This window comes from Bombus vosnesenskii, unplaced genomic scaffold (assembly GCF_011952255.1).
Source record: "Bombus vosnesenskii isolate JDL3184/JDL3185 unplaced genomic scaffold, Bvos_JDL3184-5_v1.1 scf7180000015500, whole genome shotgun sequence".
Classification (NCBI taxonomy): domain Eukaryota; kingdom Metazoa; phylum Arthropoda; class Insecta; order Hymenoptera; family Apidae; genus Bombus; species Bombus vosnesenskii.
In genome coordinates this window covers 1-22,565 of record NW_022884023.1, presented here as the reverse complement: position 1 = coordinate 22,565, position 22,565 = coordinate 1, and the positions used below count along the sequence as shown (strand labels likewise).

Below are 22,565 nucleotides of genomic sequence, written 5' to 3'. Positions count from 1 at the left end.
AATATTACAGTAAATAATTAATAACAGATTTCGTGTTAATAAAATGATAAAAAATATTAAATTTAGGTTTAATATTTTAAGCATTTAAAAAAGATGGAACAGAAAACTGTGATAGGCTTTGATCTTTGAGTATTAGACGGTACGATAAGTATCGTTTTCGAAAAAAGAGTATTAATAATTCTTCATCAAAGCGAAGAACATTTTCATAAAAAATTACGAACAGAATATCTCGATTCTGCAATCTACTGTAAACAAGATAAGTATCGATAATGAATAAATCTTGACATTGAATTTTATTCAAAAAGTTACAGTGATATCAAATAATCCGTAATGACATTTATTACTCCAATCATATCAGTCAGCTACTACCTACCGCGTAATACGCGATCGATTTTCAAACGCGCCCCCCTCCCTCCCCCCACCAAATAGAGTTTCCAGTGTAATTCTGTTATTCTTGAATCTTCGGCTTGTTTTTCATTTTTTAGCTCACTTTAAAATTTCTTCTGGCTTCAATTGTGCTACGATTTAAAGTTTTCCGTGTATACGTTTAGGACGTTACTGCGTGCGGAAATAGTACAGAAGGCCTCTAATTATACCGTCTACAATATTATTTATAGACTTTGAACCATATAGTACGTAAGTATGTAATTGTATATCTGTCGTGGTTCATTTTATCCTTCTCTGTTGCGTGAACCAGCGGTTAGGAGCGACACTAAATCAAGTGGGAATGAAACTCGTTGAAACAACGCTAGACATGGTAACGGATCCATGACTGTGCTTCTGTTATTATCAACGCCAGTAACGGTTAAACCTATTGCATGTGTGTAAGTTGGAAGTTACGTACATAACTTATGCACACCCGTTGTGTGTTTCGCGATCCCATATTTCTTTTAATTTGAATTTTATGAAACTTTTTGTTCGATAATTGATGTGCCATATTACATCCGTCACATTCAATGTTATATGGTGTAATTTCTTCAGTTGTGGTGTTATGTAAGTTACGAGGTCATTCCTGTGTTTGGACATGTGTTTGGAATGTAGTGTGTATCTTTCTCTTCGTATGTACATAGTGAGTAGAGACTGTCTGTCTTTCGCTAGAAGAATATTCTGCATATAGTTATTTACTGTTCTTGATATTTGATTTTGGAAATTTAATTTTCGCTTTGCTTGTATCTTCGAGCGTAAGGTGAAATTTGTACAGACATATTTAGTAATTTGTTAATCGTACTGTTCGAAATTATTGTGTGTGTGAATATTTCGGTGAATATAAACTACGAAAACCTGTCCTTGATTTTTTATGGTAACAAAGCAGTCTTTTCAGAAGAAACAATATTCATAAATCAGTCCCTTCGCAAAAAGCAAATTCTACGAATCTTGTTAGAAGAAACCGGTTGACGAAACTACGTGTCCCTTCAGGAGAGGTCTAATTTATAGAGGTAGCTTGCAAGAAAAAACCAATCTCACAAAAAGCTTGAGCATTCTTAATTAATCCTCTTTAGAATTCAATTACATTTATGCCTTTTGTAAATATTAATTCTAAAATAACGATGCTAACATTTCTAACCTACAGAGTATCAACAAATAACATAACGCAATTCCCCATTTCAATTAAATATGAAAAATATACTAAAGTCGATCCAAGATCAAACCCGGTAAAACAAACGACAAATTTACCTGAAAAATCCACTGAATTCGTTTCAATACATCCGTTATTTAAATTGCAAAAATCAGTTGTGTTTCAACGTCAATTTTTAACACCGTCCATATATCGCAATTTTAGTACGCGACAAGACGACAATACAATTCATTTCAACACCATTGAAAAGTATGGCTGGCTTCGGACAACCGGTTTCCGGCGTGGCGCCACTATGCTTTGGAGAAACAAGGAAATACATATGTATGCACCTTGCTTTTTGTGAGACAGAAGAACTCTGTGTCTCTGTTCTACCAACGTCGACGATTGTTGCGACGATTTGCCGCAAACCTAAATGGAGTTCGATCAATGGCAACGCGAGCACGTGGTCCTCGATGTTCGCGATCGGAAAATCGTGTTTTCCAAACTATTTTTAGTTTCGCCGGTTCCACTGTCAATCAACGTTTCTTCCTTCGGTTCCGTTTCTCTTCGATTCTCTCCTTTTTTATTGGCAAACACGTGTCACCGAGTATCGTGTTCGTCTTCGCTAAGCAAGCTTCTATATCAGCGATACGCGAGCCGGTTTCCCCTTCATATTTGTACAAGACTTCGTGAACATCGGACATTTTTCTCTTCTCTTTTCGAATAAGAAAATCCTATCGTTGTTTAACTAACAATTGCATTTCTTTAAATGGAAATGTGGTCGTGTCTCCTTTATATTTTCAATTAGCCAGGGAATTTAGGTTTATTGCCGTGGAAACTTGATCGGTCGTTTACGTAAGGATCTGCGACTCTGCTTCATCTTCGAGGAAAATTTCATCGAATACAATCGTTTCACTCAATGATTGGATCAGTCGAAAGGGAGATTCCGTGACTGCCTGTATAAATATTGATCATAGTGTCTCTTGAAGGGAAGCTGTACCAATCTTGTTGATTTAACTACTGATCCTACTTTATCCTCGAGAAAAATTACTTACTTTGATTGTTTGACCATTAATTTTAGCGTTTCTTCGAGGGAAACAGTGTTGATCGCTCGAGTCTGCTTCTTTCTCAAGGTAAATTGTATTTACTATTTACTCGATCAGCTATTTTATTTTCTTTTCCCGGAGAAACCTTGTTTCTCGCCTGTTTGACCATCCGCGCTATTTCTTCTTTGAGATAAACTGCAGCGATTATTCGTGTAATCAACAAATCTACTTTTTCTTTCTTTACGAAGGAAATCGTGTGTTTAACGAAATCTCGCTTGTTTAGTCATTGATTCCGCTAACTTTTCCAAATAAATCGTCAATCATTCGCTCGATTGCCAATTCTAATTTTGCTTCGAAGCAAACTGCGTTGATTATTCGTATAACCTTTTTAATAGAAACTGTTTTTCGCCTATTTTATCGCCAATTTCCTTTTCAAAATAACATGTATTAATTATTCGTTTAATCGCAGATTTTATTTTATTTTATTTCTATTTCTATTTCGTTTTATCATCGATTTTCCGCCGTCTTCAAAGAAACCCACGTAAATTACTTTAATTGCTTTTTCAAATTAATTTTATTTCTTTACTTTTAAATTAAGAAGCAGCAACGAAAATGCTACAATAACGGAAAAATTCTTCGGTTATCTCCACAAAGAACACGAAGGTATCGAACTTAGTGTATTGAGACATTTTGTTCGTTGGAAGTTAGTCGACGACATTTGGAACGGAAAGATACATTTGACATGATTTAGTGTGACGTTGAGAGAGAAAAATGGTTTGATCGAGGGTGCCCTTAATTACTAATTTCATAACTTGCTGTTAATCGATCTGACAGTGATATTAGTAGATGTGGTTGGTAGTGCCTGATTAATCGTGATCGATATTTTGAACAAAGAGCAACGAGAAACGATCAGTTTGGAGTTTCACTTTGACGTCGTGAGACTATCGTTAATTAGACATAGAAGAATCGTTTGGTGACAGATAAGGGTTTCAACTTCTGTATTCATTTTCTTCTATAGACTGAATTTAATTTTTCGCTTTGATAATCGTTTATAAAAGAGAAGCGATAATTATTAATTCTACCTAAGAATGTTACTAATAAATTAGGAAAAAGAAATTTTGATTGGATTCTTGATAATGAGTGAAAATTAATTTAAAAGATTGTATTTGGAATTTTGAGAATCGATCGAGTCCTCAGTTTCAGTGCAATGTAACGTTATCAGTCGCGTGAGTTTGGCTCATATGTGATTTATGTGCAAGCTAAATGTTTCCAACAAATTGTAGCATATTGATTTCTCAAAGTCCTGTATCAAATGTCTTGTAATTATAAACAATTGTTTCGTTTGGACGATCAAGGGTAATATACTCTATTTTTGATTTTAAAAATGCCGCCATTTGTGTAGACGTACACACGCAAGTATTTATTATGTAGACACGATGGCTCGTAGACACGAACGTTTCTCGTTGTCGTATTTTCCAAACAGGTCAGTTATTTCGAGCACTCGACCACTTTCTCGCTCCTGACAATGACACTAGTCATTCTAATCGATGTCTCGAAATCGATGGTTTTTCTGTCAGCTGTTTCGTTTCCGTGTTTATTCTATATGATAATATTGTTTCACGTATTCGCTTAAATTTAATTGGCAAATGATTAATTTCCCTGAATCCATTTTCAAGTAAACATATCAGTTTAACCTTTTGCTCTATCTGATACGAAAATGAACAATTTGATATAAAAATTTTGCGAAAGATCGATATATTATTTTACTTTTAACTTGGAAATCGTTCTTTTAATTTTTCAATATCTAATTAACCACCTCAGTCCCTAAGACCGTCTGTTTTAACGAATGGTAAATAATCAAATAATTGCGTTGATACATCAGAAGTACCATCTTCTTATATCCCTGATATTAGTGTTAAAACAGGTTTGAAAAACCTTCAATTATTTCATTTATTCTTAGCCTTCGATGGCTTAAAATTTTCTCGGTTATTTTCCAATAGAGTTCAATATATTGATCGAAAACTTAGTTTAGTTAAGCACTGTAACCGGAAGTCACCCTTAAGTCGCCGGGTAAGAGGATTACGAGTAATAAACAAACAATATTAATCAGAAAATTATTCCATTCAATTTTTCTCCTGCATTTAATTAAATATGACAGAGTCAACAAACTTTCCTTCGGTTCTTCTATCTCATTTGCAAATCTATAATATCGATATCCAAACGATAACTCGAACACCATTAACCAGTACTCGAGGCTATTTCTTTCGTCGAAACTTTCCTCAGACATGTAGATATCACGTTGACATCGCCGCGTATACCGAATCCGCCCTTTTTAAAGATGATCTCGCGAGCGTGGTTCGTATGCAATTCAATTTGAACGAGTCGCGTGTCACGATTCACTTGACTCCCGGCACAGTAATTGGCCGGCACTCGAGCAAACACTTACACTTAATTTAACGTTTAACCGAATCGAAAACAAAGCGAACAGTTGCCGGACTTCGCTCGTTCTTTCAGTTCATTTCCGAACGTCTTTCGATCAGCATATCGGGTCTCCTCTTTCATCTCCGTTGCCTTTCAAAATCTAAAATCATAATTGAGACTTTGCTGCTCGAACTATGGAAGGGGAAAACGTGAATGACGGGTAAGATTGTTCCTGCGTTCTGTCAGAAAATAATTTCCTGTTTGTGGGAGAGGAAAGGAGCATTGTAATTGGAATCACAGTATGTGAAACATCAAAGGAACTGCCGAATGACATTTATTTCAAAGACTAGAAGACTGAAAACTTTGTTATACGACTTTTATACTGCTACGCCTGGAAATCAAGGATGGATTCTGTTTCAGCGAAATGAAGGACGAGAAGAGTAACTCTATATTGCCCACTGAAGCGACTCGATTGAGACCAAGATTGGAAAGTTTCGATGATGTTCTGCCGTATGTCGGTGACTACGGGAGATATCAATGGCTGTTGTTATTGTCGTTACTACCTTATGGCGCGACGTACGCGTTTCTGTATTTCTCGCAATTTTTCATTACGATTATTCCCACGGAACACTGGTGCAGGATAGACGAATTAGTAAACTCGAATTTCACCGAAGAAGAGAGGTAAGTATGTATAATGAAGGAAAGAAAGAAAAGGAGATATACGTAGCAACGAAAGCTCCTTTAAACTTTGAACGATATTTTTGATTGTTCGTAGAAAGTGACTTTAAAATATTGTGATTTCTGGAATTTCTCGAATTTTCGAACATTTCGAAAATTATTAGAAAATATTGTAGAAAAATTTCACGATAAGATACAAGATATTTTTGGATTACTCTGTTTGGACTTTGGTTCTTATTTTAATAATTAAAATGATCAATCATCTATCGTATGGGGTGTTTAGGATTAAGATAGCGATTCCAGTGACGAACGTTTATCCTTATTACGAACAATGTCAACGGAAGGACGTAAACTTCACAGAGCTGTTGAAGAGCGATAAGAGCCTGAGCTCATCGGGCTTCCAAACAAACAAAACGATAAAATGTACTTAATGAGAGTATAATTTTACGCAGATTCCATATCCTAGTATAGGAACTGAGGTGAAGTATTCACATCGTTGTCTGAATCGCATGCTTCGAAATTCTTACACTTCTGCTGCGTTCTTTGGGTCATTTCCGATCTACTCTAACCTTGTTATAGTAAATTTCTTAAGTTTAAAGAAAGTATAAGACGATAATTGTTAGTACGGATAATTCCTCGTTCCGATTTTACGCGAACGTTTTTTTCAGAGCATAAAGAACTCTTTCATTCATCGAACTGCGAGCAGAATCGAAGACCGCAGCAGGATTAAAATTATATTCTGAAAAATATGAATCTGGTTTTTCGCTGACTAACTCTTAACCTTGGTGATTAGCTAGATTGGGTATGCGACCAAGAATACCTCGTATCAACGGCGCAGGCCATCTTCTTCTGCGGATCCATCATCGGTGGTTTTCTAGTCGGTTGGATCGCCGATCACAAGGGTCGTATCCCAGCTTTAATGTTCTGCAATGGTATCGCCCTTTTTGCCTCCATTTTCACTGCCAGCGCAAATAGTTTTTGGTCATTCGCCGTCTGTAGGTTTCTCACTGGACTGGCGTTCGATAACTGTATCAACATTCCTCTGATTATCGGTAAGCCTTCTACGAAGTAGAAAGTGCGAGAGGTTCGACCGATAAGCCAATGTTTCAGTCACGCGAGAGATAACGTTAGTATGAAGTCAATGTTTCTATTACGTGAAAGATGATGTTGCGTGAGAAATTTTTGATGAATTGTTCCTCGAAGATAATTTTGACGTTGCTGTACTCGATTGAACTATACGGTTCGAGTTCTTGATTCAAGAGCTTTTGCCACCACCAGAGATGAATATATTGATTTTGTTATTGTTAAAGATCGTTTCATCGATTTTCATGTCGTCGATGATATTCTTAAATCGAGTTGTACAAGGTGGTTGGTAACTGGTGGTACAAGCGGAAAGAAGTCGAAAATATAGAATACAAATTTTCTTTTTTAATTCTTCCATCGAGACAACGATCTACAGTGAGATCCGTTATAACGAGACGCGATAAAGTGCACGCGTATCGAGCGAAAATTCAAAGTCGAGTTTCTCGAAAACAAAGTCTCGAACGAAAAATTTTTATTCTATATTTTCGACTTCTTTTTTCGCGTAGAATCACCCCCTTTCCGCTTGTACCACCAGTTACCAACCACTCTGTATATTCGTTCGAAATGAAAATTATCACAAAATTTTCAACACGTAATTCGTTTAAATACGTTAGAAGCAAAACACGTGCATTATGTAGCGCTTTTTGTTATACGGACCAGCTCAAACTCGGAACATTCACGTTTGCAGAGTAAACGGATTAATTTAAAATCGGAATTATATTTATAATCTTACAATTATCCTACAATTATGTTGATGGTATCGTTCATTCGGCTCGTCATCAATTGCTCCATATTAATAATAACCGGTTTCACTCGATAGATCTTCCATGTTCTATTACTGCAACATAAAGAATAATCGTCGTTAAGTATCTTGATATAATAATCAGTTATTCCGAGAGTCATCGACGATCAATTATCCCGCAGTGCTCGAATATATGGCTGTTTCGAAACGGACGTTGGTCGTGAATATCGCCTTTGGCGTATACTTCGCAGTGGCCAGTACAATTTTACCATGGATAGCCTATTATATCGCGAACTGGAGATATTTTACTTACGTTACTGCCATACCACCGCTGTTATCTGTCGCTATCACACCGTGGATTCTTCCCGAGAGCGCCCGGTAAGTAAACTCCTAATCGTTCGATTATTCGAATTCTCAACTTGCGCTTTGAGATTTATGCAAATTTACTTATCGATCCATATCACTCGTATTTGCTCTGTTCAAGCTGGTACGTTTCCAACGGAATGATGGACAAGGTTGTTGAGAAACTACGGAGAACAGCTAGGATCAATCGCAGAAATCCAGACTCGCGTATTTGCGATATATTCGTCGTAAGTTCGATCAAATAGAATTCTAGAAAGCTTACGCGAAATCATACGGTACAGTACTTGAATCTGTGCTGACAGATATATTTGATTCACGTCGAAAACACACAGACTCGCGAATGTATTTTAACATGCATAGACAGGTTTTAAAAATGAAACGCGATGAAAAATGAAATATGAAATGAAACTTGACTGTCGCGATTCCATTGTGGTATTATATCGATCTCGTACAAAATTTGAAGTAAATCTGGGAATTTATATAGAAATTATAAAATATTTACAATTTACAAGTACAATCGGGGATAAAAATAAGCTGCTATAGTTAATGGAAATAGATGTGAAGAAAGTATAATCAAATTAGTATCAGCCTCATATACTTGAGTTTTATTTATTATATTTCCTTCTAATAATATGCAGATAGTTCAGCAAATGATTGAAATGAATTTTTACATTTTCTCCACTAATCCACTTAGTTTTGTTCCCGACTGTATTTCGGATCAGAAAAGTATTTAATCAACCAACCACCCATTATATTAATAAATCTCGATATCAAAAGCCATGCCGACTAATTCCATAAAACAGAATGCAAAGTGCCACTGTTCGTGCTATCTATTAATGACGAATAAAATGAAAATAAAATTTCTTTTCAGTGTGTTATGAATTTTGAACTGTGTAAGGGCTAAAGGCACGACTCGTATTATATCTTTCGTTAATTATTCTCGAAATAAATTCTTGCAGAGTAACATGGAGGCACCGGACAAAATTCAAGAATCAGCGACGCTGCTCGATCTGTTCAAAACGCCACGGTTGGCGAGAAACACTATTCTTCTAGTTGCATTCTGGCAAGTATAAGATACGAGTTCATGTTGCGAGAAAACCTTCATAAATAACCGATACAATCTTGTAGGTGTTTCACCCTGATCTCGTTCGACGGTCACGTGTATTCATTGAAACTTATCCAGAGCTCGGTGTTCGTGTCGTTCTCGATCGCCTGTGCCACAGAACTTCCAGCTGGGTTATTACTCGCCCTGTTGCTCGACCGATGGGGTCGTGGACTCTGCGGATTTCTCACGATGGCAATGACCTGTGCACTCAGTATCGCTGAACTTATGCTGCATTCCAGTAAATATATCGATCTGTTTATTAAAGTAAAATTAAAACGATTATAATGACGTATTATTGAGAAAAATCTGAAATTAAGTTGATGATGAATGTAAAAGAATTTTGGCAACTTCGAAGGTATTAATCTTGGAAAATAATTATTTTGATGGAACTAGAATTTAGGAATTATTAGGAATTAATTTAGTGGCGAAATTGAAAGAGGTATGCACATTTTAGAAGCAATAATTTTCTATATGTTGGTTTTCTAGAATTTGGAGATTTATAGAAGTTTAAAGTTTTGTGTGAAATTTTAATTTGATTTTGATTAAGCTTCGATCGGACTATATTTTTAATTAAACTTACAATCAAGTATTGTGTACCCAGGATTAATTTTGTATTTTTTAATTTATTCCCCAGTGCTCGCGAAATTAGTAATGTCAATATTGTCGCGACTCTGTCTGAACATGGCAGCCAATGTTGGTCTTCAGTATGCAGCAGAACTTCTGCCCACGCCAGTCAGATCGCAGGGCGTATCTTTCATTCATATTTTCGGAATAGTTGCACACTCTTTGGCGCCATATATCACTGACTCGGTAAATAAATATTTATACTACTATTGTTGTTACAACATTTTTGAAACACCGCTAAGTACATCCACGTTCAACTTCTCTTTAATTTATTCCAAAAGATACAATAAGCGCTATTAGAAATTATGAAAAAGTTCTCATGTAAATTTTCTCATGAAAATGTAAAATAGTTTTTTTCTTACCTTAAAACAAGTTGTTTCCTGAAGAAGTTAAATATTATAAAAATCTGATCAAAATATTTCTCACTTTCTAGAAAGCCCGTTTTGGAAGTTGCAACCAACGCTTTTCTTTAACTGATCTTTAATCAAAAAATTGAAATTTAAAATAAAAAATGATGGAATAACTTAAGATATGAAACTATATTGGTTGAAACTTTCTAATGAAACTTTTTAAATGAGAAATACTTTGACCAGATTTTCATGGTATTTAACCTTTGCTCATATAAGTTAATATTTGTTCATTAGGCTGCAATTTGGGAGGGATTTCCAATGCTCATTATCAGCACGGTGTCCTTTTTTGGCGCTGCACTGGTTTTGTTCCTGCCGGAAACTGTCGGCCAGAATCTTCCTCAGACTATCAAGCAAGGCAAAGAATTCGGAAGGGACCAACATTTCTGGTCGTTGCCTTGCTACCATAAGACACACTTCAATGGACATCAACACTATCACTCCTGTGAACGATAATTATCTGATTTTTAATAATAATTCAATTAAAAAACACGAAGGAGGATTCGTGTTTTTTTAGAAGTAACAATATTACAAGCGGATCAGTCTGACGATTTTTGTACGAGAAAAAATCGGAACATATTATTTTTCTATTCTCCTACATTAATTTTTATTTTTACCGTTTACGTTTAAGAATTTGTAAGCCTTAATTATAAAAAGAGCGAGCTTAGAAATCGTGTTCCTATATAATTTTTATTATTATCTTTTAAGAGCTTTTATAATTTTAATGCTAATTTTCACTTGCGTTACGCACGTTCGAATCGTTCAGCGGTTGATGCTAATTTGATATTCAAAGATATTACGTAGAATAATATCGAAAATGTTACGTAAATTAATAATTACGTAATTTATTAATTACGTAAATAATAAATTAGGGAGATTTAAATTTTTGATTCCTTTAATGTTTTTAACATTTTTCACTGGAATATATTGGACAAAATCTTATTTAAAAAAATAGTACGTTTAGATAATTTGTCTTTGTGAAAAGAAACAGTTTTATATCTTTTGAACGATTATCCACGTATTTTTAACGATTATTTATCTATTCGTTATATTTTTTTGTACGATTTTAAATAACGTACAATATTAATAAAATCCAAGCTTGAAGACTTTTTAAATTATTGTTATAATTTCTTCAGCACCAACTGCTGGACTTTTATTTATCTAAAACGAGTTGTGCGTACATTTAAAAAAAATAACTCTAATTGACTGTTTCTATGGTTTAGGAAGAAGAAAAAAAGAAAGGAAAGAATATTGTAAGCAAATCGTGCCATCGTATGACGATCAGTGTTCGTCGTTGTGCCAATAACAACGCAATCAATCTGAAGAAACCTATTCATAGTATTCATAATCATCACTCACGTATACATACGCGTATACACTCACGTCCATAAGATTGATTCACCGAATAAAACTTCCATAAACCTTAATATAAGAAACAATTCTACTTTTTATTTGCACACACATCGACGAATCCCCCGAACAAAAATAAACTGCTAAATATCTCTATAATTAAATACATTAATGCTCGATGATCCTCGTTCATCATTATACGTATAATCTAACTCCATCCTATAATTAGGAGTTCTACGATAACGATCACTTATGTTACAATGTATTAACCCTTAACAGCCGAACTTAATTATAATTAATTATAGAAAATGAAATGCTTCATTATACGGATATTTGAAGTAATATTCTGTATTATACAGGGTGTCTGGTAATTGATACTGTGATAACCAGTGGTTAGTTAATGTGGTTAATAACCAGTGGTACAGGATAATACTATGTGAAAGGATCTGTTGAAAATATAGAACGAGAGATTTTCGTACGACGTTCGAGAGAATGAAATTCTGAAGCTTTGTCAACTCGTGTTCACACGACATTCACGAAACATATTCAAAATTTATTTTCTCGAAAATACGAAGAATCATCAGTTACGAAACACTCTGTACTATATCACATTATTATATCACTATCGTATTGATAAGAAATGTCGATATTATAACTCCTTAAGACTCCCTTAATATTTATTTGCGATTCAGCTTAATATGTATTGGCCCTGTGTAATTTCAAGATTAAAAATATAAAAGAATTCATTCCTGATTACGATATCGTACGTGATTTACAAAATCATCGACCGTCAAGGGTTAAATGAGAATTCTCTCGTCCAGAATTATTTTCCAGACGATCGAATTATTATCCATTGTATCACGAGGATCGAACTAACTTGTAGCCTTGAACAATTATGTACAGTTGAATCTCTAGCGTAGGAATATTTCAAAGAATCTCAAGTTTTGAGGAACGATAGCTGATACTTGCAACGAACAATAGTATGTCTTTTTAATCGGTAACTGAAAGCAGGGGCTAGTCTCATAAGTACGCGAATGATTCTAACGATCGAATGATTCTAGTTGCTAGAATCATTGTTTAAAGGTGGTATAACGGAGATTGTGCGCTTAAGACAAACAGGTCGGAGGATCGAAAGGAACGAGATTGGAAATATTCGCGTCTCTTCACGAATCAGAATTTTACTATTTCTAATTGAACACGTGACGGAGTTTCGATCTGTTTCAAGTAACATTTAAACCTGAGTGTTACGCCGGGCGACTCTCTGCCTGGCCCAGGTCACACACCGCGGGCCAGACGGACGCCAGATGTCCGCTCTTCCGTACGGCGTACCCTCAATAGCCTTAAGCATCCATCATAAACCCGAGTCACTTGCCTGCTAAGGTCCTTCAAACAAACATCTGTTTCCGAGGAATTTCTCGAGACTATTGTCTACCACGGCTTAACTAAGGAAAGTTGTGTAATATCGTGATATAATGTGTTTACAAAGAGTGGACAATAGAGATGTTAATCAGACAGAAAAAGACGATTGTTGTTCAACCTGAACTATTCACGCCAAACGCACAGAAAACAGCGCAATCCACACTCTCTCGGCAACGCCACTCGCAACCTCTGTCTCCGCTCGACTCGCACTCTGCTTTTCGACTCGCTCTCTGCTTTTCGACTAACGCTCTGGCCGTTGCCGCATTCCGTTGTCTTTTTCCTAGGCCCACCGCACACGTGTTCTGCAGGCACTCGTGGCCAGGGTCACGTAGGTCTTTTCCACGAAACTATGCACTTGAAAAGACCGATGACACATTGATGGGCCCGACGGCGCCTCGGCTCTCGCGACATTGTTCATAGTTCGCCCGATATTTCTTAGGCCTTTCGTCCACGATACTACAGTTGGTTTTTCGCACGTACGCTGCAACTGTCCTCCCACTAACCACTTTCTCTCGAGGGCGGTTGAGACCCTTCGTTTAACCAATTAGAAACGAAGCCTATTCCCTCACTCTCCTAAATAACATCGGCACCAACAAATCCGATGGTCCCGCGCGCTAGACACACCCATCCTTAGCTTTCCTCCGACACATCATCGTCTCCCAAGACAGTACTGATTTTACATCCTTCAAACGGTCAACATCCTTCGAGCGGGTAGACACACCCGCAGATCAATCACTCATTCATCTCGTACATACGCACCAGTGTAACTATCCTCGTTATAAGTTGTGGAATAAACGGTGAAATATAACTTACTATACTGTGTCATATTCCTATCAACCACCTCTGTTATCCTAACCGAAACAGGGGAACGACTACTTCGCGGCGTCGATTCAACGAATCGTAGCGAGAATTTACGCCTCTCGCTGACGCGTTTTCCTCGCGACCGCGTCTCTCCGCGAACGGTCGTAACATACAGGGTGGTTGGTAACTGGTGATACAAGCGGAAAGCGGGTGTCGTACGCGAAAAAAGAAGTCGAAAATATATGTCGGGTTATGGTTAGAATTTTGTAACAACTCTTCACGTGAATTAGCCATTGTTTCACAAAGCCGAGATTATATTTACACGTATATACAGGACTATCACAAAGCTTAACAAATAATAAGTCTAATGAATAATAAGTTTAACGAATGATAAAATTAGTGAATAATAAATTGTATGAATAATAAGTTTAATGAACACTATTAACAATGTCTTTGGGTTCAAACGAATCCACAGTCAACGGGATAACTCTTCACTAAACGTAAACTAATCTTAGGCGCAAAATACGATTGTTGAAAATGCTCGATGTATCACTCTCCAAAGCAACCACACGAATGCCAGCCTCGTGGAATTTTTCTCGCTGTACGATTGCATTTGTTTTCTATACCCGTTTGGAAGCATCGAGAAGGTTCCAAACGCCGTTGCTAGGCAGTTTCTGCCTGAAGTTTGATTATTAATACAACGTATGTCCTATTGTATCGACACCTCCGAGGTAACATCACACGTGGCTAGGCCCGACATATAGAATAGAATTTTTTTTTAATTTTTCCGAGCGAAAATTCAAAGTCGATTTTCTCGAAAACAAAACCTCAAACGAAAAATTTTTATTCTATATCTTCGACTTCTTTTTTCGCGTAGAATCACCCCCTTTCCGCTTGTACCATCAGTTACCAACCACCCTGTATATCTTTTCGTATATGATTATAAATTTCTCTGGTGTCTTAGTTTTTTCTAAAATAATATTGTAATCATTGCTGAGAATTTACAAGTAAAAAGTTCTAGCTGTGTAGTTTGTTCGATTGATGTTGGAAAGGTTAACTTACCAATAAATGATGAGCATGATAGTGATACGACCAAGTCGTGGCAGCTTGAAGAGATGTAGGACAGTGTATTGATTATGCGATTGATCCTTCTCATTCATCGCCTTGCAACTTTTCTCAAATTCGTCGAACACTTCTTGCTTCACCTCTTTACCGTTCACTTTAGCGAAGTTTTTCAGCATCTCGATCGCTTTGTCCACCCTGCCACTGGTTATGTACCAACTACGGAAGTATATGAAATACGCAAACGTTATAAAAGCCAGTAAGAAATTTTCAAAATCATCACTTTCACCAACCTTTTGTATCGACAAACTTTTTGTGCAAATTTGAATAGAGCTGTCTAGTTACGCATCCATCATTTATTTTGCACAGCTAAAAATGTGATGGCTTATCGAGAGAAAGATGTTGACCTTGAGATGTTTTATTATGTTTTATTTACGAGACAGAGGAATCGATGTAATAACCGATCCCAAGATAGTATGTATTGCTGGATAAAATATTACCCAATTTAATTCAGCTATAATTTTGGAATTTTTATGGTCCGGTCTCAAAGGACTTTTGATGTTTTAAGAGAAACTTTAACGTAAAAGAAATTTCTTATATTTCTTTGAGGATTATTTTTAAAGAATTTTCCGATGATACGAAGATACAAAAATAATCCAAAGGACGAGGTAAGATTAAATGTCTACTATACTATCGTATACTAATTTACTTACGAAATTTCTTTCTATTATATTTTTATAATGAAAAAGAAATTGGAATTAAACTACCGTGCACTTTCAGGAACAATCCATGGTCCTACAAACGCAACCACCATAGGACACGCGGTGACCATGCTGAGGATCCTCCAATTTGAGATCCAATATGCGATCCAAGGCAAAAGACTCGAGGCTGCCGCGAAATAAAGTCCAAACGACATGTTCGCTACCAGAGTTCGATATTTCGGACCGACATATTCGATCACTGAAAGAATAATTCGTGATATCGTTATTGTATTACATCGTTATAGAAATCTTCCCAAATGTTTCGTCAATTTCGTTTCTTCATTTGATATAATAATATGGTTTCCTTGTTTCCTTTAGGTTTGTCCTTTCTTCGTTTTTTACCAATCTAATTTCAAATATTCAGACTTATTTGTAGATTTTATAAATCATTAACATCGACAATGTAAGATCGTTTTGAATTAAAAAGAATTTTAAAGGGAACACTGCTTTCATCTCAATATCGAACGGAGAGTGCCTCAGTAATCGTGGTATAACCGAAGATTATTCTCCATAGGGAAATAGGTCACTCGAAAGATACAATTTCATACCAGAAAAGTATACAGAATTAAGTATCCTGTCGTTTAAAATAAAATATCTTAAAGTATCCCTAGACACATGTAATTTTAATACCAAACTAGATATACAATTACACAACAAATTTCAAATTACGAGATATAATTCCAAAATATAAAGTTTCAGTAAAATCATTTACCATTAAATATCTTAAAATTGATATCGTAAAATTCGAATAAAAATTTGACTTAAGAAAAAACAAACCGAAATAGGGCAATAAACATTTATTCAAACACGTCATAAATAGTTAATCGTTACGTAAAACGGGACCGATACCGGTGCCTCATTATTAGGTCATAAATTATAGTTTTCCTATTCTCAACAGCTTTTTCTCTCTTATAATTTTCTCGATGACTCACCGATAATGAAAAGCACGTTGAAGCAGTTATCGAACGAGGTACCGACGACTAATCTCGCCAGACAGAAGCTCCAGAAGCTGTTGCAAAACGCAGTGCCGACAGACGCGATGAAACCAACCGCGTTACACGCAACCAACGCTGGAATTCTGTCACAATGGTCGGCTATGTAACCGAATATTAAGCCTCCAAGAATGCTGCCGACGAAGAAGGCCGATTGTGCTGCTGAGCCGAGGAATAACGTGGTCGCATACTCATTCCAGCTGAAACAGAAAAGGGGGATGCTTTATGATTGCGGCTAGTTATGAAAAAACACCGCGTGGTTAGAAAATCGATAGAAGGTGAAGAGAATAAGGAAGACGACGAAAGGACGAGTAATAAATTCCGTAGTTTTCTAATATCATCAGAATTGAAAACCCGAGTCGTAGGTTAGTTAATTGTAGTCTTTTGGTAATATTTTTAGTAATAAAATAGTAGAGGTAGTTTGCATAATTCTTGGATATGATTAGAGAATTTGTCATAGTGGAAGGAATATAAATTTGTTAAGTAGAAGATAGTATCTCCCGATTTAAGTAGGACTTTTTTAGTAATAAAATAGCAGAAATAGAAATTAGAAATGTAGTATCGGGAAGAAGGGCCTAGGAAACGTCGAGCTAACTACAGACAATGTCGCGAGAGCCGAGACGCTGTCGGTTCCATCAATGCATTACCGGGTCCTTCAGGTAAATAGCTTTGCCGAAAAGACCTACGTGACCCTGGCTAGGAGCGTCTGTAGAACACGTGTGCGGTGGGCCCAGCAATAGACAATAGAGTGCTACAACGGCCAGAGAGGCAGTCGAGAAGCAGAGTGCGAGTTGAGCGGACACGGTGTGTGAGTCGGCGTGCGACGATATCGTAGTCTGTCCTTTTGTTATCGAATATCACTCATTAAAATACATCAAACTTTAAACTCTACCATCATCACTTATCACTTACTCTAAGAATCCACAAGTTACTACATATTTTGGGGGGCTCCAGCCGGGATTTAGAGTGCCAAGTGACAAGTGAAGAATTTAAGTGACGGTTTATTCGTGAAGGTGATATTTGAAACAATGGCTGATACAGGAGAAGCAGTATTGACCGACGAGCAGGTGGCTCAGATGCGAACATCTGAGTTAATAGACGAATTGAGAAGACGACGGCTGAGACTAGCGGGCAGAAAACGCGAGCTGGTAGAGCGATTGCTTGCTGCGTTACGCGTAGAACGGGAGCATGGTGCACGAGGAGACTACCCGGAGGATGACGTCGTTGATTCAGAAGAAGACGACGACGACGATGAGATTAGCGTGGTTGGGGACCGTTTGGACGTTAACGGCCCAGGAAATCGCAATCTCAATAGGCAAGACGACAGAGTTCGGGTAACTCCAGTGTTAAGACGACCGAGGCAAGACGAGCCTAGGTGCATGCTGCTAACGTTCAGAGACGTAGAGGACTCGCTAGAGAAATTCAGCGGGGACGGTCTGCCGAGTGTAAGTCGATGGATCGAGGACTTCGAGGAAATGGCGAAATTGTGTGGGTGGTCAGACATCCACATGGTAGCTTTCGCTAAGAAACTGCTCACGGGCTCTGCTCAATCCGTCGTAAAGCGAGAACGATGCACGAAGTCCTGGACAAAGCTGAAGGAGGCGTTAAAAGATGAGTTCGAAGACGCCGTGACTGACCAACAGATACACCAGGAGTTGGCAAATAGAATGAAGAGACCAGACGAGAGTCTGCGACAGTATATGAACTGTATGCGTGAGATTGCGGGACAGAGAACAGTCGATATACCGTCGCAAGTCAGGTATATCGTTCAAGGCATTCCCGACGAGCCTGCGAACAAGGCTATGTTGTATGGAGCCAAGACTATGCAACAACTAAAAGAACGGTTGAAGCAGTATGAAGAGATGAGGGAGGACATGAAGGCGAAGACAAAGTTTGGGGGACACAAGGAGGATAAAGGAAAACGATCGGAAGTGCGAAGCCGGCCGAGGTCAACAGCGAGTGATAATAGAAGATGTTTCAATTGTGGCAGAGCGGATCACTTAAGTGCTAAGTGTCCGGAGAAAGGAAAAGGTATGAAGTGTTTCAAATGCAACGAGTTTGGACATGCGGCGGCGAATTGTACAGCGCGACAAGTGAAGACTTACGTAATCTCAAGACCGGAGAGGAAAAAGTACTTGAAGGACGTGTCGATAGATGGCTGCAGGTTTGTCTCGTTAGTGGATACAGGTAGTGACCTTACGTTCATACGATCGGATGAGTATGCGAGGTTAGGATCACCACCTCTGGGAAACTGCAAACTTAGGTTTGATGGTTTTGGTTCCGCTGGCAATAGTACCTGGGGCGAGTTTACAAGGGTAATGACGGTCGACGGGTACGACTTTACTGTCACCCTGCATGTTGTCTCGAATAAGGTAATGACAAGATACAGTCTACTCTTAGGTACCGATTTTTTAGACCAGGTAGAGTTGCGAGTCAAACGGGGCGAGGTGACATTTTTACGACTCGACGATCAGACCGACGGTCACGAGGACGCGCCGGATGTACTGAGGGTAAACGCGATAGAACAATTCGACGAGATCGACTTGTCGCATGTACGAGAACCTCATTACCGTGAAGCCATTCGGGATATTATTAAAGGGTATAGGCCGGAGAAGAAGAGAGACGTCGGAATAACCGCAAAGATAGTTCTGAAAAGCGACAAACCGGTAGCGCGAAGACCGCGAAGACTGGCGCCGTCGGAAAGAAAGGAAGTAGATGATCTGATGGAAGCGTGGACAAACGAGGGTGTCATCAAACCGTCAGACTCGGAGTATGCGAGTCCAATAGTGGTAGTCCGAAAGAAAGATGGCTCTATCAGGGTTTGCGTCGATTTTCGTGAGCTTAACGAACTCATTGAGTGTTCACATTTTCCGTTGCCGTTAATTGAAGACGTTTTAGATGCGTTGCAAGGCGTCCAGCTTTTTACGACGATAGATCTAAAAAATGGGTTTTTCCACGTAAGTCTAGACAAGGATAGCCAGAATTATACCTCTTTTGTTACGCCCACAGGGCAATACGAATTTCTGAAGTTGCCGTTTGGTCTGAAAAATTCCCCTATTGTCTTCCAAAAGTACATATCGATGATTTACGAAGAACTGATGGATAAGGGTATTGTCATCGTATACATGGACGATATCATTGTCCTTGCAAAGAATTTAGAGGAGGCATGGGAACGCTTGCAAATGGTCGTAGAATTAACTGGGCAGTATGGGCTGGTCATAAATTGGAAAAAATGTCGTTTTATGCAGAGGGAAATCGAGTATTTGGGACACATAGTCTCGGGAAACACCATAAAGCCGTCCGCTCATAAAACCAAGGCCGTTGCAAACTTTCCCAAGCCAACGTCGGTTAGAAAAGTCCAGAGTTTCTTGGGACTTACAGGATATTTCCGAAAATTCATTAGAGGTTACGCGAAGATTGCCAAACCCTTAACCGATCTGTTGAAAAAGGAGATAGACTTCAGGTTCAGGGTATATCTGTTAGGTGTGCCGTTCACTATTGTTACGGATTGTCAAGCATTCGCCATGACGATGAGAAAGAAAGACTTGTGCGTGCGTGTGGCTAGATGGGCCTTGTTACTAGGCGAGTATCAGGTGTGTCATCGGCCGGGGAAAAGTATGCAGCATGTAGATGCTCTGAGTAGAAACCTCCTGCCGAGCACTATGTATGTGACGGAGAGTGAAGACGGGCTGATTGCACGGTTGAGAAGGGCACAGAACAAGGACATTGAAGTCCGCAGGATTTTGGACGCCGCAACGTGCAGTCAGGCCGATGGGTATGGAATAAGAAACAATATTTTGTATAAGGAGTGTAAGGACGATGTGCTAATAGTAGTACCGAAGGCGATGCGGACTCAAGTAGTCAAGCAAGCGGCTATTTTGGGGAATCCACGGCGAATCATCTCCGATCGGGGAGCAGCGTTCACGTCCAACGCTTTCCGAGAGTATTGCGAAGGAGAAAACATAAAGCATTCATTAATCACGACGGGGGCGCCGAGGGGGAACGGGCAGGTAGAGAGGGTAAACAGGACTCTCATACCATTACTAACTAAACTGACTGCCCCTAAACTCGATGACTGGTATAAACATGTCGACCAGGTTCAGAAATACTTGAATTCCACCGTAAACAGAAGCACAGGGAAGACTCCTTTCCAGCTACTGGTCGGGGTCGAAATGCAAGTCAGGGAAGAGGCGAAGATTAGAAAGCTGATTGACGAAGAGTGGGCCGCGAGGTTCGAAGAACAACGTCGCGAGCTACGTGAGGACGCGAAGAGGAAGATCGCCGCAACTCAAGAGGAGAATCGTCGAAGTTACAATAAAAGAAGAAAGAGCGCGAAGCAGTATCAAAGGGGAGACCTTGTCGCCATAAAGAGAACACAGTTCGGCGCAGGGTTAAAACTCGGGGGCAGATTTTTAGGTCCGTACCGGGTCGCGCGAGCCATGCGGAATGACCGCTACACTGTGGAGAAAGTAGGGGAGCATGAGGGGCCCGCGCGCACCTCGACGACTGCAGATTTCATGAAGCCTTGGGTCCTGAACGCCGAAGATGACGCATCCGACGATAGCGAGAATGGACATAACATCTGAGGGCAGATGTTACTGCAGGATGGCCGAGTGTAGTATCGGGAAGAAGGGCCTAGGAAACGTCGAGCTAACTACAGACAATGTCGCGAGAGCCGAGGCGCTGTCGGTTCCATCAATGCATTACCGGGTCCTTCAGGTAAATAGCTTTGCCGAAAAGACCTACGTGACCCTGGCTACGAGCGTCTGTAGAACACGTGTGCGGTGGGCCCAGCAATAGACAATAGAGTGCTACAACGGCCAGAGAGGCAGTCGAGAAGCAGAATGCGAGTTGAGCGGACACGGTGTGTGAGTCGGCGTGCGACGATATCGTAGTCTGTCCTTTTGTTATCGAATATCACTCATTAAAATACATCAAACTTTAAACTCTACCATCATCACTTATCACTTACTCTAAGAATCCACAAGTTACTACAGAAATAATAATAATAACAATAAATATTCGATAAAAATGTCTTGAGTCGTAAGAAGTTACCAAGCGCGTATTTATACGTTCAATTCGAAATATGTCTATTGTACAGTTGTAACTTTCACTTTTCGATTTATGCGATATTATATAAACGGATTCATGTTCGTGATTTAAAACGCCGAGACGTACAAATAATTAAGGATGACAAGGTTAATTTTATGTTCCGTTATAAACGAGCTCTGTTAAGATGCAAACAGCATAACAAGTAATTACACCTACGTCTAAGTTCGTGCAACCAACAAGGACTTCTTTTATAATGACTGCATTATATGCTATCGTCAGCATAGAACGACGGTTCCAACAGTTTTAATTTAAATAAAAATTTGTTAATCGGTGTCGAAAGTTTGAAGTTACTTTATATAAAGAATATAGTTTTCTCTTGTGATTTTACCTCGACAGCTATGGATTTGTATGGTATCATCGTGTGATCAAAGGTCCATCCATATTGGCATGGTTATTGGCCAGGATGGGTCTGCCTCTCTGATACCACTCTCCAATATGTCGGTATAGTTCACATTGTACATGTTACATCGCGAAAACGAAGTCGCACCTTCCGCCAGCAATTCCTCACTCGACGCTGGAGGGATCGATAGTGCAATCCTACATAAAACAAGAATACGTTACATTAACGATGATGAAATTTGCAAGAAGTATTTTTAAGAATACTAATTTTCCTTTGATTTTCTTATCTTTTTTTAAATAACCAAGGAACAATGACAGCAAATGGTAGAGAGAGGGAGGGAAATTGGAAAACTAAGATGAAAATTCTACTCAAAAGTGCATAGTTTTTAATCCTAATCTTAAATTAGTCCAATTCCTTGAAACTTAATTCGAATCCTGTTTAAATAAAAAATGTGACAAAAGTAATATACATAACAATATAAAAATCTATAATAATTTCTCTAATAAAGAATAACGACGATATCAGTAACAGTAATAACACATTATCTTTAATAGTGTTTACATTTTCGCATTTTTCAATTTTCTGTAAAAATAAAATTCGCATAAAAATCCGCGGCCTATTTATTATTTATAAATCTGCTTTTTCAAAAAAAAAAAAAATCTAAAATGGGAAAGGTGAAAAAATAAAACAACAGGAAAACAAAA

The 22,565-nt window shown here is 38.3% G+C and overlaps 2 protein-coding genes across 2 annotated transcripts; one reads left to right on the top strand and one right to left on the bottom strand.

Moving 5' to 3' along the window:
• The first annotated feature begins 625 nt into the window (after positions 1 to 625).
• LOC117241240 (carcinine transporter-like) lies at positions 626 to 10,624 on the top strand. Its single transcript, XM_033507208.1, is given in 10 exon segments — positions 626 to 824; positions 5,443 to 5,703; positions 5,984 to 6,179; positions 6,494 to 6,752; positions 7,708 to 7,903; positions 8,010 to 8,115; positions 8,848 to 8,951; positions 9,017 to 9,231; positions 9,628 to 9,803; positions 10,262 to 10,624. Coding segments are annotated over 10 exon segments (1,788 nt in total). The 5' UTR covers positions 626 to 768; the 3' UTR covers positions 10,481 to 10,624.
• A 4,001-nt stretch (positions 10,625 to 14,625) lies between these two features.
• On the bottom strand, positions 14,626 to 16,605 carry LOC117241241 (solute carrier family 22 member 8-like). Its single transcript, XM_033507209.1, has 3 exons — positions 16,350 to 16,605; positions 15,424 to 15,616; positions 14,626 to 14,875 (listed from the first exon to the last, which is right to left on the bottom strand). Exons 2-3 carry the CDS (start codon positions 15,570 to 15,572, stop codon positions 14,653 to 14,655), a joined length of 372 nt encoding a protein of 123 aa, XP_033363100.1. The 5' UTR covers positions 15,573 to 15,616; positions 16,350 to 16,605; the 3' UTR covers positions 14,626 to 14,652.
• Positions 16,606 to 22,565: the final 5,960 nt, after the last annotated feature.

Coding starts and splice junctions, on each gene's coding strand:
- LOC117241241 (XM_033507209.1), bottom strand. CDS start 15,572: ATGTCGTTTGGACTTTATTTCGCGGCAGCCTCGAGTCTTTTGCCTTGG. Junction 14,876..15,423: donor ATTGTTCCTGAAAGTGCACG/GTAGTTTAATTC, acceptor ATACTTCCGTAG/TTGGTACATAACCAGTGGCA.